We start from the raw sequence: 16,419 nt of genomic DNA, 5'->3' as shown, positions 1-16,419 counted from the left end.
ATATAATATATAATATTACAATATTATATTATATATATATATAAAATATACAATAAATATATATAAATATATGTTTTTAAGTGGGCGCGTGGCTATGCAAATCACCCCTATTAACACCTTTATATATATATATATATATATATATATAAAATATACATATATAATGTATTATATTATATATATATATTATATATCATATTATATAATACATAATATATTATATATTATATGTATATTATATATATAAAACTTAATATTATATTTTATAATATTATATATAGATAATATATATAATAAATATATATATATAAAAATATATGGTTTTAAGTGGGGGCGTGGCTATGCAAATAACCCCCATTACCACCCCTATACCCTTCCCCAACCTGTGGGCGTGGCTATGCAAATCTCTCCATTACCACCAATACACCCTTCACCAACCCCGGGGCGTGGCTATGCAAATTTACCATTACCCATCACTCCGCGCGCCGCTCCCTCATGAGGAAGAAGCCGTCGCTCCCAAGATGGCGGCGCTGTCCCGGCTGGGCCCGGCTCTGTCCCGCCTGGGCCCGGTTCTGTCCCGCGCTGTCCCGGTTCTGTCCCGGCGCCCCGGTTCCATCCCGGGGTGGCCGCGGAGCCCCGGCGGTGCCCCGGTAGCCCCAGGAACGGTCCCGGTGCGGGCCATGGCCGGACACAACCGCTGGTCCAAAGTGCGGCACGTGAAGGCCCCGCGGGACGCGGAGCGGAGCCGCGAACGGCAGCGCCTGACGCGGATGCTGCGCGCGGCCGCCGCAGGTGTCGCGATAGGCGGGGGATATCGCGATATGGGGGGTGGGGATAGGCGGGGGGATGTCGCGATATGGGCGGGGTAATGGGGGGGTGGGATGTCGCGATATGAGGGGGGAAGGGGGGAGGGGGTGTTGGGGTAATGGGAGGGGCGTCGCCATATTGGGATGTTGAGGTATCGCGATATTTGGGCAGTGGGATATCGCGATATTGGGGGATTGGGATATCGGGATATTGGGATATTGGGATATTGGGATATTGGGATATCGAGGCATTGGGATATGGGGATATCGGGATATCGCGATATTGGGAGATTGGGGTATCGGGATATGGGGATATTGGGACATTGGGATATGGGGATATTGGGATATCGGGATATGGGGATATTGGGATATCGGGATATTGAGGCATTGGGATATTGGGATATCGCGATATTGGGAGATTGAGATATTGGGATATCGGGATATCGGGATATTGGGATATTGGGATATTGGGATATCGGGATATTGGGATATTGGGATATTGGGATATGGGGATATCGGGATATTGGGATATTGGGATATTGGGATATCGGGATATTGGGATATTGGGATATCGGGATATTGGGATATCGGGATATTGGGATATTGGGATATCGGGATATTGGGATATCGGGATATTGGGATATCGGGATATTGGGATATCGCGATATAGGGATATTGGGACATTTGGATATCGGGACATCGGGGTATTGCGATATCGGGAGATTGGGATATTGGGATATCGAGACATTGGGATATCGGAAAATTGGGATATCGCGATATTGGGACATGGGGACATTGGGATATTGGGATATCAGGATATCGGGATATGGGATATCACAATATTGGGACATTGGGACATCAGGATATCGGGATATCGCAATATCAGGACATTGGGATATCGCGATATTGAGATATGGGTATATCGGGATATGGAGATACTGGGACATCGGAATATTGGGATATCGGGATATTGGGACCCTGGAAAATGGGATATCGCGATATTGGGACATTGGGACATGGGGATATTGGGATATGGGGATATTGTGATATTGGGAGATTGGGATATCACGATATCGGGATATCGGGGCATTGGGATATTGGGATATGGGGATATCAGGACATGGGGATATCGCGATATTGGGACACTGGGATATTGTGATATGGGGACGTTGGGATATGGGGATATTGGGATATTGGGACATTGGGATATCGCGATATTGCACTATCGGGACATTGGAATATTGGGATATCGGGATATTGGGATATTGGGATATTGGGATATCAGGACATTGGGATATTGGGATATCGCGATATTGGGACATTGGGATATCGCGATATTGGGATATTGGGATATCGGGATATTGGGATATCGGGATATCGTGATATGGGTATATCGGGACGTTGGGATATTGCAATATTGGAACATTGGGATATGGGGATATCATGATATTGGGATATTGGGATATGGGGATATCGCGATATCAGGACATTGGGATATCACGATATTGGGACATTGCAATATCGCGATATTGGGATATCGGGATATTGGGATATTGGGACATGGGGATATCGCGATATTGGGACGTTGAGATATCAGAATATCCCGATATCGGGACATTGGGATATCACGATATTGAGACATTGGGACATTGGAATATTGGGATATCGGGACATGAGGATATTGGGTCATGGGGATATTGGGATATTGGGATATCGCGATATTGAGACGTTGGGACACTGGGATATCGGGACATGGGGATATCGCGATATTGAGATAATGGGATATGGGGATATCGTGATATTGGGACCTTGCGAAATTGGGATATCGGGACATCGGGATATCACGATATCAGGAGATTTGGACATTGGGATATCAGGACATTGGGATATCGGGATATCGGGATATTGGGACATGGGGCTATCACGATATCGTGTCTCTATCGCGGCTCTATCGCGACATATGGCGGCTCTATCGCGTCTCTATCACAATATTGTGTCTCTATCGTGTCTCTATCACGGCTCTATCGCGACATATCGCGACATCGTGTCTCTATCGCGACATGTCACAGAGGGCGGGGCGGAGGCGTCGCTGAACCCGGCGCTGGCGGCGCTGCTGGAGCGCTGCCGCAGCCAGAACGTCCCCAAGGCCACCATCGAGGGCGCCCTGCGGTCAGCCAGGGTGAGTGACCCCTGACCCCTGACCCCTGAGTGACCCCTGAGTGACCCTGAGTGACCCTGAGTGACCACTGACCAATGAGTGACCAATGAGTGACCAATGACACAGAACGTCCCCAAGGCCACCATCGAGGGCGCCCTGCGGTCAGCCAGGGTGAGTGACCCCTGACCTCTGACCCCTGAGTGACCCCGAGTGACCACTGACCACTGAGTGACCAGTGAGTGACCAATGAGTGACCAATGAGTGACCACTGACCAGTGACACAGAACGTCCCCAAGGCCACCATCGAGGGAGCCCTGCGGTCAGCCAGGGTGAGTGACCCCTGACCCCTGACCCCTGAGTGACCCCTGAGTGACCCTGAGTGACCCTGAGTGACCACTGACCAATGAGTGACCAATGAGTGACCAATGACACAGAACGTCCCCAAGGCCACCATCGAGGGCGCCCTGCGGTCAGCCAGGGTGAGTGACCCCTGACCTCTGACCCCTGAGTGACCCCGAGTGACCACTGACCACTGAGTGACCAGTGAGTGACCAATGAGTGACCAATGAGTGACCACTGACCAGTGACACAGAACGTCCCCAAGGCCACCATCGAGGGCGCCCTGCGGTCAGCCAGGGTGAGTGACCCCTGACCCCTGACCCCTGAGTGACCCTGAGTGACCCTGAGTGACCACTGACCAGTAACTGACCAGTGAGTGACCAATGAGTGACCAGTGAGTGACACAGAACGTCCCCAAGGCCACCATCGAGGGCGCCCTGCGGTCAGCCAGGGTGAGTGACCTCTGACCTCTGACCCCGAGTGACCCTGAGTGACCCTGAGTGACCACTGACCCCTGAGTGACCACTGACCAGTGACACAGAACGTCCCCAAGGCCACCATCGAGGGCGCCCTGCGGTCAGCCAGGGTGAGTGACCCCTGACCCCTGACCCCTGAGTGACCCTGAGTGACCCTGAGTGACCACTGACCCTGAGTGACCCTGAGTGACCACTGACCCCTGAGTGACCCCTGAGTGACCAATGAGTGACCCTGAGTGACCCCTGAGTGACCACTGAGTGACCCCTGAGTGACCAATGAGTGACCCCTGAGTGACCAATGACCACTGAGTGACCACTGACCACCCCTGAGGGACCAATGAGTGACCACTGACCTCTGACCTCTCTCTCCGGCCACAGGAGTGGTCAGTGACCTTTGACCTCTCTCTCCGGCCACAGGAGCGTCCGGGGGAGGGTCGCTGACCTTTGACCTCTCTCTCCGGCCATGGGGTCACTGACCACTGACCTTTGACCTCTCTCTCCGGCCACAGGAGCGTCCGGGGTGGAAACACTGACCACTGACCGCTGACCTTTGACCTTTGACCTCTCTCTCCGGCCACAGGAGCGTCCGGCCGGGGGGTCGCGGCTGCTGCTGACCGCTCGGGGCCCGGGGGGGGCGCTGCTGCTGCTGGACGTCCGCACGGACAACGTCCGGCGCACTCGGGACGAGCTCCGGACACTGCTCGGACGGCACGGGTCAGTGCTGACCCCTGGGTGACCCCTGGGTGACCCCTGAGTGACCCCTGAGTGACCAATGAGTGACCCCTGAGTGACCCCTGAGTGACCAATGAGTGACCCCTGAGTGACCCTGAGTGACCCCTGAGTGACCCCTGAGTGACCCCTGAGTGACCCGAGTGACCACTGAGTGACCCTGAGTGACCAATGAGTGACCCTGAGTGACCCTGAGTGACCAATGAGTGACCACACTGACCCCTGGGTGACCCCTGGGTGACCACACTGACCCCTGATGACCCCTGGGTGACCCTGATGACCCCTGAGTGACCCCCAAGTGACCCCACTGACCCCTCCTCCCCCACTGGTCACTCAGGGCCGCACTGACCCCTGAGTGACCACACTGACCCCGAATGACCCCACTGACCCCTGAGTGACCCCTGCTGACCCCTAAGTGACCACACTGACCGCTGCCCCCCCCATTGGTCACTCAGGAGGGATTAATGACCCCTAATGACCCCTGGGTGACTCCTGGGTGACCCCTGGATGACCCCACTGACCCCTGAATGACCCCAGATGACCCCTGAATGACCCCTCCCCCACTGGTCACTCAGGGCCGCGCTGAGCACTGGGTGACCCCTGATGACCCCTGATGACCACACTGACCCCTGAGTGACCCCAGTGACCCCTGAGTGACCCCACTGACCCCTCTCCCCCCTGTGGTCACTCAGGACCGCGCTGACCCATGGATGACCCTGGGTGACCCTGAATGACTCCACTGACCCCTCCCCCCCCACTGGTCACTCAGGGCCGCGCTGACCCCTGATGACCCCGAGTGACCCCACTGACCCCAGAGTGACCACACTGACCCCAGATGACCCCCGAATGACCCCACTGACCCTATTGGTCACTCAGGGCCACACTGACCCCTGAGTGACCCCTGATGACCCCTGAGTGACCCCACTGACCCCTGCTGACCCCACTGACCCCTCCCCCCCCCCCGTGGTCACTCAGGGCCGCACTGACCGCTGAGTGACCACACTGACCCCTGGGTGACCACACTGACCCCAGATGACCCCTGAATGACCCCTCCCCCTGTGGTCACTCAGGGCCACGCTGACCCCTGGGTGACCACACTGACCCCTGAGTGACCCCTGGGTGACCGAACTGACCCCTGGGTGACCCCTGAGTGACCACTGGTCACTCAGGAAGGTTTAATGACCCCCTGCTGACCCCTGAGTGACCCCTAGATGACCTCACTGACCCCTCCCCCCCCACTGGTCACTCAGGGCCGCGCTGACCCCTGGGTAACCCCTGGGTGACCCCTGAGTGGCCACACTGACCCTGAGTGACCGCACTGACCCCTGATGACCCCTGGGTGATCCCAAATGACCCCACTGACCCCCAGATGACCCCACTGACCCCACTGGTCACTCAGGGCCGCGCTGACCCCTGTGTGACCCCTGGATGACCCTGGGTGACCCCTGAGTGACCACACTGACCCCTGAGTGACCACACTGACCCCTGGGTGACCCCTGGATGACCCCACTGACCCCTCCCCCCCACAGTGGTCACTCAGGAAGGATTAATGACCCCTGGGTGACCCCTGGGTGACCCCAAATGACCCCTGGTTGACCCTGAATGACCCCACTGACCCTATTGGTCACTCAGGGCCGCGCTGAGCGCCGATGTCCGGCACGCCTTCGAGGCCGTGGGCGTGGTCCGAGTGTCCGGCCGGACGTTGCCCATGGAGGCGGCGCTGGAGGCGGCCGTAGTGGCCGGAGCCCAGGACGTGGTGGCCGAAGGTCAGGACGAGGTCAAGGTGGGTCCGGAACGGCTCCGGCCAATCGCTGACCGCTGCTGTGGTCACTCTGGGGTCACTTGGGGTCACTCGGGGTCACTCCTCGGCTGTCCCCTGGGGGTCAGTGGTCACTTCTTGGGAACAGAGTGACCGCCCTGAGTGACCCCTTGACCCCCCTCACTGACCCCTTGAGCCTTTGCTGACCCCTTGACCTCCTCACTGACCCCTCACTGACCACTGACCCCTCCACCGACCCCTTGACCCTTTGCTGACCCCTTGACCCCCCTGAATGACCACTGACCATTCCCACTGACCCCTCACTGACCTCTTGACCAGCCCAGTGACCTCTTGACCCCCTCACTGACCCCCCTGAGTGACCCCTTGACCGCTGGCTGACCTCTGGCCCCTCACTGACCACCCTGAGTGACCCCTTGACCCCCCCACTGACCCTTGACCCCACAGTTCCTGTGTGACCCCTGACTGACCACTGACCCCTGACCCCCTGAATGACCCCCCTGACCACCCCAATGACCCCTGGCTGACCCCTGACCCCCCTGAATGACCCCCCTGACCCCTCTCTGACCCCCCTCACTGACCACCCTAAATGACCCCCTGACCCCCTGAGTGACCCCTTGACCCCCTCACTGACCGCTGCCCCCCGACCCCACAGTTCCTGTGTGACCCCTGACTGACCACTGACCCCTGACCCCCCTCACTGACCCCTGACCCCCTGAGTGACCCCTTGACCCCCACTGAGTGACCCCTTGACCTCCCCACTGACCCCTCACTGACCACCCCAATGACCACTGACCCCCTGATTGACCCCCTGACCACCCTGAGTGACCCCTGACCCCCCTGAATGACCCCTTGGCGCCCTCCCCCACAGTTCCTGATTGACCACTGACCTCTCACTGACCCCTTGACCACCCCAATGACCCCCTGGCTGACCCCTGACCCTCTGTGTGACCCCTGACCCCCCAGAATGACCACTGACCACCCCACTGACCCCTGACCCCCCTCATTGACCCCCTGACCCCTCCCTGACCCCCGAGTGACCCCCCGGCTGACCTTTGCCCTTTGCCCCCGCAGTTCCTGTGTGACCCCTGACCCCCCTGACTGACCCCTGACCCCTGTCTGACCCCTGACCTTTGCCCCCTTTGCAGTTCCTGTGTGACCCCTCACTGACCCCTGACCCCTTCCTAACCCCCTGACCCCCCCCCACTGACCCTTGACCCCCTCCCCCACAGTTCCTGGCTGACCACTGACCCCTCTGAGTGACCCCCTGACCCCGAGTGACCCCTTGGCCCTCTCTCCCACAGTTCCTGTGTGACCCCTCACTGACCCCTGACCCCCCTCACTGACCCCCCTCCCTGATCCCTGACCTTTGCCCTTTGCAGTTCCTGTGTGCCCCCCCCTCTCTGGCCACTGTCCGGCAGTCCCTGGTGGCCGCGGGGCTCCGGCCGCTCTCGGCCGCCGTCGAGTTCCGGCCGCGGTCAGCGCTGACCCCTCCGGCCGGGGCTCGGGCCGCGGCCGAGCGGCTGCTGGGGGCTCTGGCCGGCCGGCCGGACATCGCCGGCCTCTACCACAACCTGCAGCAGGGGTCAGAGGTCACGCCCGGCGGTCACTCGGCTCCGGACACATCGTCCAGTGGTCACTCGGCTCTGGAGGTCACGCCCGGCGGTCACTCGGCTCCGGCCACAGCCCCCGGTGGTCACTCAGCTCCAGACACCACCCACAGCGGTCACTCAGCTCCGGCCACACTGCCCAGTGGTCACTCAGCTCCGGCCGCAGCTCCGGCCACACCATCCAGTGGTCACTCGGCTCTGGACACCACCCCTGGTGGTCACTCAGCTCTGGACACCACCCCCAGTGGTCATTCAGCTCCAGCCACGGCTCCAGCCACAGCCCCCGGTGGTCACTCATCTCTGGAGGTCACACCCAGTGGTCACTCGGCTCCGGCCTCAGCTCCGGCCACACTGTCCGGTGGTCACTCAGCTCCGGACACCACCCACAGTGGTCACTCGGCTCCGGCCACGGCTCCGGCCACATCATCCAGTGGTCACTCGGCTCCGGAGCTCACACCCGGTGGTCACTCGGCTCCGGCCTCAGCTCCGGCCACAGCTCCCGGTGGTCACTCGGCTCCAGAGGTCACCCCCGGCGGTCACTCGGCTCCGGCCACACCGCCCGGTGGTCACTCGGCTCTGGAGGTCACACCCGGTGGTCACTCAGCTCCGGCCGCGGCTCCAGACACACCGCCCAGTGGTCACTCGGCTCCGGCCACCGCCCCCAGTGGTCACTCGGCTCCGGCCACCACCCCCGGTGGTCAATAAAGGACACAGAGCGGTCAATGGGAGTGGTCAGTGGTCATCAGGAGTGGTCAATGGGTCAGTGGGGTGGTCAAGAGGTCAAGGGGGGGGGTCAAGGGGAGTGGTCAAGGGGTCAATGGGAGTGGTCAGTGGTCATCAGGAGTGGTCAAGGGTTCAGTGGGAGTGGTCAAGAAGTGACCAAGGGTCAGTGGGAGTGGTCAAGGGGTCAGTGGGGTGGTCAAGGGGTCAGTGGGGTGGTCAAGGGGTCAAGGGGTCAGTAGTGGTGGTCTGGGAGTGACCAAGGGTCAATGGGAGTGGTCAGTGGTCATCAGGAGTGGTCAAGGGGTCAGTGGGGAGGTCAGGGGGTCATTGGGGGTGGTCAGTGGTCATCAGAAGTGGTCAAGGGGTCAGTGGGGTGGTCAGTGGTCATTCAGGGTGGTCATTGGGGGCGGTCAGTGGTCAGTGGGGGTGATCAGTGGTCATTGGGGTGGTCAGTGGTCAGCGGGAGGGGTCAGTGGTCATTCAGGGTGGTCAGTGGTCATTGGGAGCGGTCAGTGGTCATTGGGGTGGTCAGTGGGACGGTCAGTGGTCATTCAGGGGGGTCATTGGGGTGGTCAGTGGTCAGTGGGGTGGTCAAGAGGTCCTGGGGGGTCAAGGGGGTCAGTGGTCAAGGGGTCAGTGGGAGGGGTCAAGGGGTCAGTGGGGTGGTCAATGGTCATCAGGAGTGGTCAAGGGGTCATTGGGGTGGTCAAGGGGTCAGTGGGGTGGTCAAGAGGTCAGTGGGGTGGTCAAGGGGTCAGTGGGGGGTCAAGGAGTGACCAAGGGTCAGTGGTCATCAGGAGTGGTCAAGGGGTCAGTGGGGTGGTCAGTGGGGGCGGTCAGTGGTCATTCAGGGCGGTCATTGGGGTGGTCAGTGGTCATTGGGGCGGTCATTGGGGGTGGTCAGTGGAGCGGTCAGTGGTCATTGGGGTGGTCAGTGGTCATTGGGGGCGGTCAGTGGTCATTCAGGGGGGTCAGTGGTCATTCAAGGGGGTCAGTGCGATGGTCAGTGGCCATCGTGGCCACTCAGCGGTCATTGGGGTGGTCAGTGGGACGGTCAGTGGTCAGTGGGACGGTCAGTGGCCATAGTGGCCACTCAGCGGTCATCACGGCGCGGCCAAACACCACCCAGACCACAGCACAGAGTGACCACAACCCCTCCGGCCACCGCGGCCGGGGTCCTTTATTGAGCGGTCAGTCGTCCGAGCCGGCCGGACTGGCCAGGAAGAGGCCGGAGTAGCCAAAGGCCGGAGCGGAGCCTTCGTCCTCATCCTCGTCATCCTCGTCCTCCTCGTGGTCATCGTGGTCATCGTGGTCATCGTGGTCATCCTCCTCCTCCTCCTCCTCCGGCCGGACGGCGGCCGAGCGGTCAGCGCCGCCTCCGTCCGGCCTGTGGTCATCTCCGGCCATCGGCGTGGACACCGCTCGGCCGCTTGACCACCGGTCATCTCCGGAGCCCGCTGACCACTGGTCATCGCTCCGGCCGGGCCGTCCTCCAGCTGACCACTGGTCATCGCTCCGGCCGGGCCTTCCTCCAGCTGACCACTGGTCATCGCTCTGGCCGGGCCTTCCTCCCGCTGACCACTGGTCATCTCGCAGCTCCGCTGACCACTGGTCATCTTTCGCTGACCACTGGTCATCCTTGGGCCCCGCTGACCACGGCTCCTCCTTCACCCTCACTGACCACTGGTCATCCTTGGGCCCCGCTGACCACTGCTCCTCCTTCACCTTCACTGACCACTGGTCATCATCTTTCGCTGACCATTGGTCATCTTTGGCTGACCACTGGTCATCCTTCGGCCCCGCTGACCACTGGTCATCCTTCGGCCCCGCTGACCACTGCTCGTCCTTCACCTCAACTGACCACGGCTCGTCCTTCACCTTCACTGACCACTGGTCATCCTTGGGCCCCGCTGACCACTGGTCACCTTTTGACCCCGCTGACCACTGCTCCTCCTTCACCTTCACTGACCACTGGTCATCTTTTGCTGACCACTGGTCATCCTTCGGCCCCGCTGACCACGGCTCGTCCTTCACCTTCACTGACCACTGCTCATCCTTCGGCCCCGCTGACCACTGGTCATCCTTGGGCCCCGCTGACCACTGGTCATCTTTTGACCCCGCTGACCACTGCTCCTCCTTCACCTTCACTGACCACTGGTCATCTTTCGCTGACCACTGGTCATCCTTCGGCCCCGCTGACCACGGCTCGTCCTTGACCTTCACTGACCACTGGTCATCCTTCGGCCCCGCTGACCACTGGTCATTCTTCACCCCATCTCCTCCTCCAGCTGACCACTGGTCATCCTTGGGCCCCGCTGACCACTGGTCATCCTTGGCTGACCACGGCTCGTCCTTCACCTTCACTGACCACTGGTCATCCTTCGGCCCCGATGACCACTGCTCATCCTTGACCGTCGCTGACCACTGGTCACCTTTTGCTGACCATTGGTCATCCTTCGGCCTGGATCTTCCTCCAGCTGACCACTGGTCATCTTTTGACCCTGTTGACCACTGGTCATCCTTTGGCCGGGCTCTTCCTCCAGCTGACCACTGGTCATCTTTTGATCCTGCTGACCAGTGCTCATCCTTCACCTTCACTGACCACTGGTCATCCTTCGGCCCTGCTGACCACTGGTCACCTTTTGCTGACCACTGGTCATCCTTTGGCCGGGCACTTCCTCCAGATGACCACTGGTCACTTTTTGCTGACCACTGGTCATTTTTGGGCCCTGCTGACCACTGGTCACTTTTCGCTGACCACTGGTCATCTTTGGGCCCCGCTGACCACTGGTCACTTTTAGCTGACCACTGGTCACTTTTTGCCCCCGCTGACCACTGGTCATCCTTCACCCCCGCTGACCACTGGTCATCCTTTGCCCCTGCTGACCACTGGTCATCCCTTGAGCCACCCCTCCCGCCCCTCCCCCTCCCCGCGGCCGTCCGAGCTCTCCGCGGCCGCTTGACCGCCTCTCCGGCCGCCTCTCCGGCCGTTTCTGCGGCCGCTTCTCCGGCCGCCGCGCGGTGTCCGAGCAGCCGTCCGAGCAGGAATCGCCGCTGGCCGCGGGCCAACGTCCACTTGGCCTCGAGGCGCGCCAGCTCGTCGCAGAGCGCCGCGTTCTCCAGCACCAGCGCCCGCGCCGCGCGCCGCAGCCGCCGCAGCCGCGCCCGCAGCCGCTCCGCCGGACGCGGCCGCAGGGGCCTGGGCATCGTCCGGCTGGGGGGCTGTGGGAGGAAAGAGGGGGAAATTGGGGAAAAAACGGGGAAAATCGGTGAAAATTGCGTGAAAATAGGCGAAAATTGCGTGAAAATAGGCGAAAATTACGTGAAAATAGGCAAAAATTAAGTGAAAATGGGTCAAAATTGGCCAAAGTTGACACAAATTGGTCTTGGGTTGACCCAAATTGAGCCAATTGGCCAATGTTGACCAAAATTGGCCCAAATTGGTCTTGGATTGACCCAAATTGACCCAATTTGGTCTTGGATTGACCAAAATGGACCCAACTTGAACAAAATGGATCAAAATTGGCCAAAATTGGCCTAAATTGGTCTTGGATTGACCCAATTTGAGCCAATTGGCCAAAATTGACCCAAATTGGTCTTGGATTGACCCAAATTGGTCTTGGATTGACCCAAATTGACCAAAATTGGTCTTGGATTGACCCAAATTGACCAAAATTGACCCAAATTGGTCTTGGATTGACCCAACGTGACCAAAATGGACCTAAATTGGCCAAAATTGACACAAATTTGACCAAAATTGACACAAATTGAGCCAATTGGCCAAAATTGGCCCAAATTGGTCTTGGATTGACCCAACTTGAGCCAATTGGCCAAAATTGACCCAACTTGGTCCTGGATTGACCCAAATTGACACAAATCGGCCAAAATTGGCCCAAATTGGTCTTGGATTGACCCAATTTGCCCAAAATTGGTCTTGGATTGAGCAAAATTGACCCAAATTGGTCTTGGATTGACCCAAATTGAGCCAATTGGCCAAAATTGGTCTTGGATTGAGCAAACTTGACCAAAATGGATCCAAATTGGCCACAATGGATCCAAATTGACAAAAATTGGCCCAAATTGGTCATGGATTGACCCAAGCTGACACAAATTTGACCAATATTGACCCATATTGACACAAATTGGCCAAAATTGGTCTTGGATTGACACAAATGGACCAAAATTGACCCAAATTGGCCAAAATTGACCCAAATTGACACAATTTGGTCTTGGATTGACCCAAATTGGTCTTGGATTGACCCAAATTGACACAAATTTGACCAAAATTGACACAAATTTGACCAAAATTGACACAAATTGACACAAATAGGCCAAAATCGGTCTTGGATTGAGCAAAATTGACCCAAATTGGTCTTGGATTGACTCAAATTGAACCAATTGGCCAAAGTTGACCCAAATTGGTGTTGGATTGAGCAAAATTGGCCAAAATTGACCCAAATTGGTCTTGGTTTGACCCAACTTGACCAAAATTGATCTTGGATTGACTCAAATTGGCCAAAATTGGCCAAAATTGACCCAAATTGGTCTTGGATTGACCAAAATTGGCCCAAATTGGTCTTGGATTGACCCAACTTGACCAAAATGGATCAAAATTGGCCAAAATTGATCCAAATTGGCCAAAATTGACCCAAATTGACCAAACTTGACCCAAATTGGTCTTGGATTGACGAAAGTTGACCCAAATTGCTCTTGGATTGACCCAAATCAACCAAAATTGGTCTTGGATTGACCCAACTTGACACAAATTTGACCAAAATTGACACAAATTGGCCATAACTGAGACAAATTGGTCTTGGATTGACCAAAGTTGACACAAATTGGCCCAAATTGGTCTTGGATTGACCCAATTTGGCCAAAATTGGTCTTGGATTGACTCAAATTGAGCCATTTGGCCAAAACTGACCCAAATTGATCTTGGATTGATCCAAATTGACCAAAATTGGCCCAAATTGGTCTTGGATTGACCCAATTTGGCCAAAATTTGGCTTGGATTGACCAAAATTGACCCAAATTGGTCTTGGATTGACCAAGGTTGACCCAAATTGACCAAAATTGACCCAAATTGGCCAAAATTGACCCAAATTGGTCTTGGATTGACCCAACTTGACCAAAATGGATCCAAATTGGCCAAAATGGATCCAAATGGGCCAAAATTGACCCAAATTGAACCAATTGGCCAAAATTGACCCAATTTGGTCTTGGATTGACCCAACTTGACCAAAATTGACACAAATTGGCCAAAATTGGTCTTGGATTGACCAAAGTTGACCCAAATTGACCCAAATTGGTCTTGGATTGACCAAAATTGGCCAAAGTTGACCCAAATTGGTCTTGGATTGACCCAACTTGACCAAAATGGATCCAAATTGGCCAAAATTGAAACAAATTGGCAAAAATTGACACAAATTGGCCAAAATTTGGCTTGGATTGACCCAAATTGACCAAAATTGACCCAAATGGGTCTTGGATTGACTCAAATTGAGCCAATTGGCCAAAATTGACCCAAATTGGTCTTGGATTGACCCAAATTGACCAAAATTGACACAAATTGGTCTTGGATTGACCCAAATTGACCAAAATTGACACAAATTGGTCTTGGATTGACCCAACTTGACACAAATTTGACCAAAATTGACACAAATTGGCCATAACTGAGACAAATTGGTCTTGGATTGACCAAAGTTGACACAAATTGGCCCAAATTGGTCTTGGATTGACCCAATTTGGCCAAAATTGGTCTTGGATTGACTCAAATTGAGCCATTTGGCCAAAACTGACCCAAATTGATCTTGGATTGATCCAAATTGACCAAAATTGGCCCAAATTGGTCTTGGATTGACCCAATTTGGCCAAAATTTGGCTTGGATTGACCAAAATTGACCCAAATTGGTCTTGGATTGACCAAGGTTGACCCAAATTGACCAAAATTGACCCAAATTGGCCAAAATTGACCCAAATTGGTCTTGGATTGACCCAACTTGACCAAAATGGATCCAAATTGGCCAAAATGGATCCAAATGGGCCAAAATTGACCCAAATTGAACCAATTGGCCAAAATTGACCCAATTTGGTCTTGGATTGACCCAACTTGACCAAAATTGACACAAATTGGCCAAAATTGGTCTTGGATTGACCAAAGTTGACCCAAATTGACCCAAATTGGTCTTGGATTGACCAAAATTGGCCAAAGTTGACCCAAATTGGTCTTGGATTGACCCAACTTGACCAAAATGGATCCAAATTGGCCAAAATTGAAACAAATTGGCAAAAATTGACACAAATTGGCCAAAATTTGGCTTGGATTGACCCAAATTGACCAAAATTGACCCAAATGGGTCTTGGATTGACTCAAATTGAGCCAATTGGCCAAAATTGACCCAAATTGGTCTTGGATTGACCCAAATTGACCAAAATTGACACAAATTGGTCTTGGATTGACTCAACTTGACACAAATTTGACCAAAGTTGACACAAATTGGCCAAAATTGACACAAATTGACACAAATTGGCCCAATTTGGTCTTGGATTGACCCAACTTGACCAAAATGGATCCAAATTGGCCAAAATTGGCCCAAATTGGTCTTGGATTGACCCAAATTGACCAAAATTGACCCAAATTGGCCAAAATGGCACAAATTGACCAAAACAGGCCCAAATTACCCAAATTGGCACATATTGACCCAAAATGGACCCAAATTTGGGTCGATTTGGGTCAATCCAAGACCAATTTGGGTCAATTTTGGCCAATTTGGTTCCATTTTGGTCAATTTGGGTCAATTTTGGTCGATTTGAGTCAGCAAATAAAAAAAAGAGACACAAATCAGCAGAAATTGACCCAAATTGACCCAAAGTGGCACAAATTGACCCAAAATGACCAAAATCAGCACAAATTGACCCAAATCAACACAAATCGACCCAAAATTACCCAAATCAGCACAAATTGACCCAAAATGACCCAACTTGCCCCAAACCGAACCCGGAGGAGCCTTTGGGGTAAAAATCGGGGAAATCGGGAAAAGGGGGGGGCGGATTTGGGGTGAAAACGGCGATTATTGGGAAAATTGATCGATCCATCGATCCGCATCGATCAGCGGCCCGGGGGAAGTTCCCCTCCCCCTCCCTCTCCTTCCTCGCGGGGTTTTGGGGCGAAATTCGCTGATTTGGGGGCAAAATTCGCCGATTTTGGGGCAAAATTCGCCGATTTTGGGACTCACCTGGGCCGGAACGAAGCGGGTGCGACCGGAAGTGAACGCGGGGGGAAGGCAAAGGAGGCAACGCCGCCGGAAGTGGGTGGTGAAACCGGAACTATCCCCTCCAAAAAACAAAAAAATCCCGAAAAACGGAAATTTTACCCCAAACCGACTCCGGCTCCGGTTTGAGGCCCCGATTGCGTCACGGGTTTTCCTTTTTGGTGCCAAAACGCCGCGTTTTGGGGCCGCCTTTCCGTTGTTTCCGGCTGCGAGCCGCTCTGGGCCGCTCGGAGGACCGCGACTTCCGTTAACCGCAACGCTCCGCCCTCGTCTCTATGGTCACTTCCGGTCCGCGCCGGCACTTCCGCTTCCTCTCTATGGTTACTTCCGGTCGGAGCCGTTTTGGCCCCAATTCCCCTTTTTGATTTTGCCCAAAATCCCCAAATTTCCCCCAAAAAATTCCCAATATTCCCCCAAAAACCCCCAATCCCCCCTCAAAACCTCCATTCCCATCCCAATTTCCCCAATTTTCCCCCCAAACCCCATTTCCTTTCCAAAAATCCCCTTTTTTCCCCCCAAATTCCCACCAA

General features: G+C 55.1%; 2 protein-coding genes across 4 annotated transcripts; one reads left to right on the top strand and one right to left on the bottom strand.

Moving 5' to 3' along the window:
- Nucleotides 1-491: 491 nt before the first annotated feature.
- TACO1 (translational activator of cytochrome c oxidase I) lies at nucleotides 492-8,623 on the top strand. Of its 2 annotated transcripts, XM_072936463.1 has the most exons (7): nucleotides 492-792; nucleotides 2,876-2,985; nucleotides 4,360-4,493; nucleotides 6,141-6,291; nucleotides 7,668-7,909; nucleotides 8,132-8,146; nucleotides 8,363-8,623. In XM_072936463.1, the coding sequence occupies exons 1-7, from the start codon at nucleotides 522-524 to the stop codon at nucleotides 8,598-8,600; spliced, it is 1,161 nt and encodes a 386-aa protein (XP_072792564.1). In that variant the 5' UTR covers nucleotides 492-521; the 3' UTR covers nucleotides 8,601-8,623. The 2 variants fall into 2 exon arrangements, with proteins under 2 accessions (XP_072792564.1, XP_072792563.1); XM_072936462.1 differs by lacking the exon at nucleotides 8,132-8,146 and having other exon boundaries at nucleotides 8,276-8,623.
- Nucleotides 8,624-9,761: 1,138 nt separating this feature from the next.
- Nucleotides 9,762-16,139, bottom strand: TBRG1 (transforming growth factor beta regulator 1). 2 transcript variants are annotated; one of them, XM_072936368.1, is made up of 4 exons: nucleotides 15,854-16,139; nucleotides 11,211-11,840; nucleotides 10,410-10,976; nucleotides 9,762-10,235 (listed from the first exon to the last, which is right to left on the bottom strand). In XM_072936368.1, exons 2-4 carry the CDS (start codon nucleotides 11,823-11,825, stop codon nucleotides 9,810-9,812), a joined length of 1,608 nt encoding a protein of 535 aa, XP_072792469.1. In that variant the 5' UTR covers nucleotides 11,826-11,840; nucleotides 15,854-16,139; the 3' UTR covers nucleotides 9,762-9,809. The 2 variants fall into 2 exon arrangements, with proteins under 2 accessions (XP_072792469.1, XP_072792468.1); XM_072936367.1 differs by having other exon boundaries at nucleotides 9,762-10,976; nucleotides 15,854-16,136.
- Nucleotides 16,140-16,419: the final 280 nt, after the last annotated feature.

Source organism: Taeniopygia guttata, chromosome 16 (assembly GCF_048771995.1).
Source record: "Taeniopygia guttata chromosome 16, bTaeGut7.mat, whole genome shotgun sequence".
In the NCBI taxonomy this organism is placed as follows: domain Eukaryota; kingdom Metazoa; phylum Chordata; class Aves; order Passeriformes; family Estrildidae; genus Taeniopygia; species Taeniopygia guttata.
The sequence above is the reverse complement of the archived record's forward strand: the minus strand, read 5'-3'. Positions and strand labels throughout refer to the sequence as shown.

Excerpts from the sequence above, each read along its gene's own strand:
- TACO1 (XM_072936462.1), top strand. The coding sequence starts at position 522 with ATGGCGGCGCTGTCCCGGCTGGGCCCGGCTCTGTCCCGCCTGGGCCCG. Across the intron at positions 793-2,875 it reads GCTGCGCGCGGCCGCCGCAG|AGGGCGGGGCGGAGGCGTCG; the intron begins GTGTCGCGATAG and ends GACATGTCACAG. Across the intron at positions 6,292-7,667 it reads AAGGTCAGGACGAGGTCAAG|TTCCTGTGTGCCCCCCCCTC; the intron begins GTGGGTCCGGAA and ends TGCCCTTTGCAG.
- TBRG1 (XM_072936367.1), bottom strand. The coding sequence starts at position 11,825 with ATGCCCAGGCCCCTGCGGCCGCGTCCGGCGGAGCGGCTGCGGGCGCGG. Across the intron at positions 10,977-11,210 it reads ATGACCAGTGGTCAGTGAAG|GTGAAGGACGAGCCGTGGTC; the intron begins GTGAAGGATGAG and ends TGGTCAGTGAAG.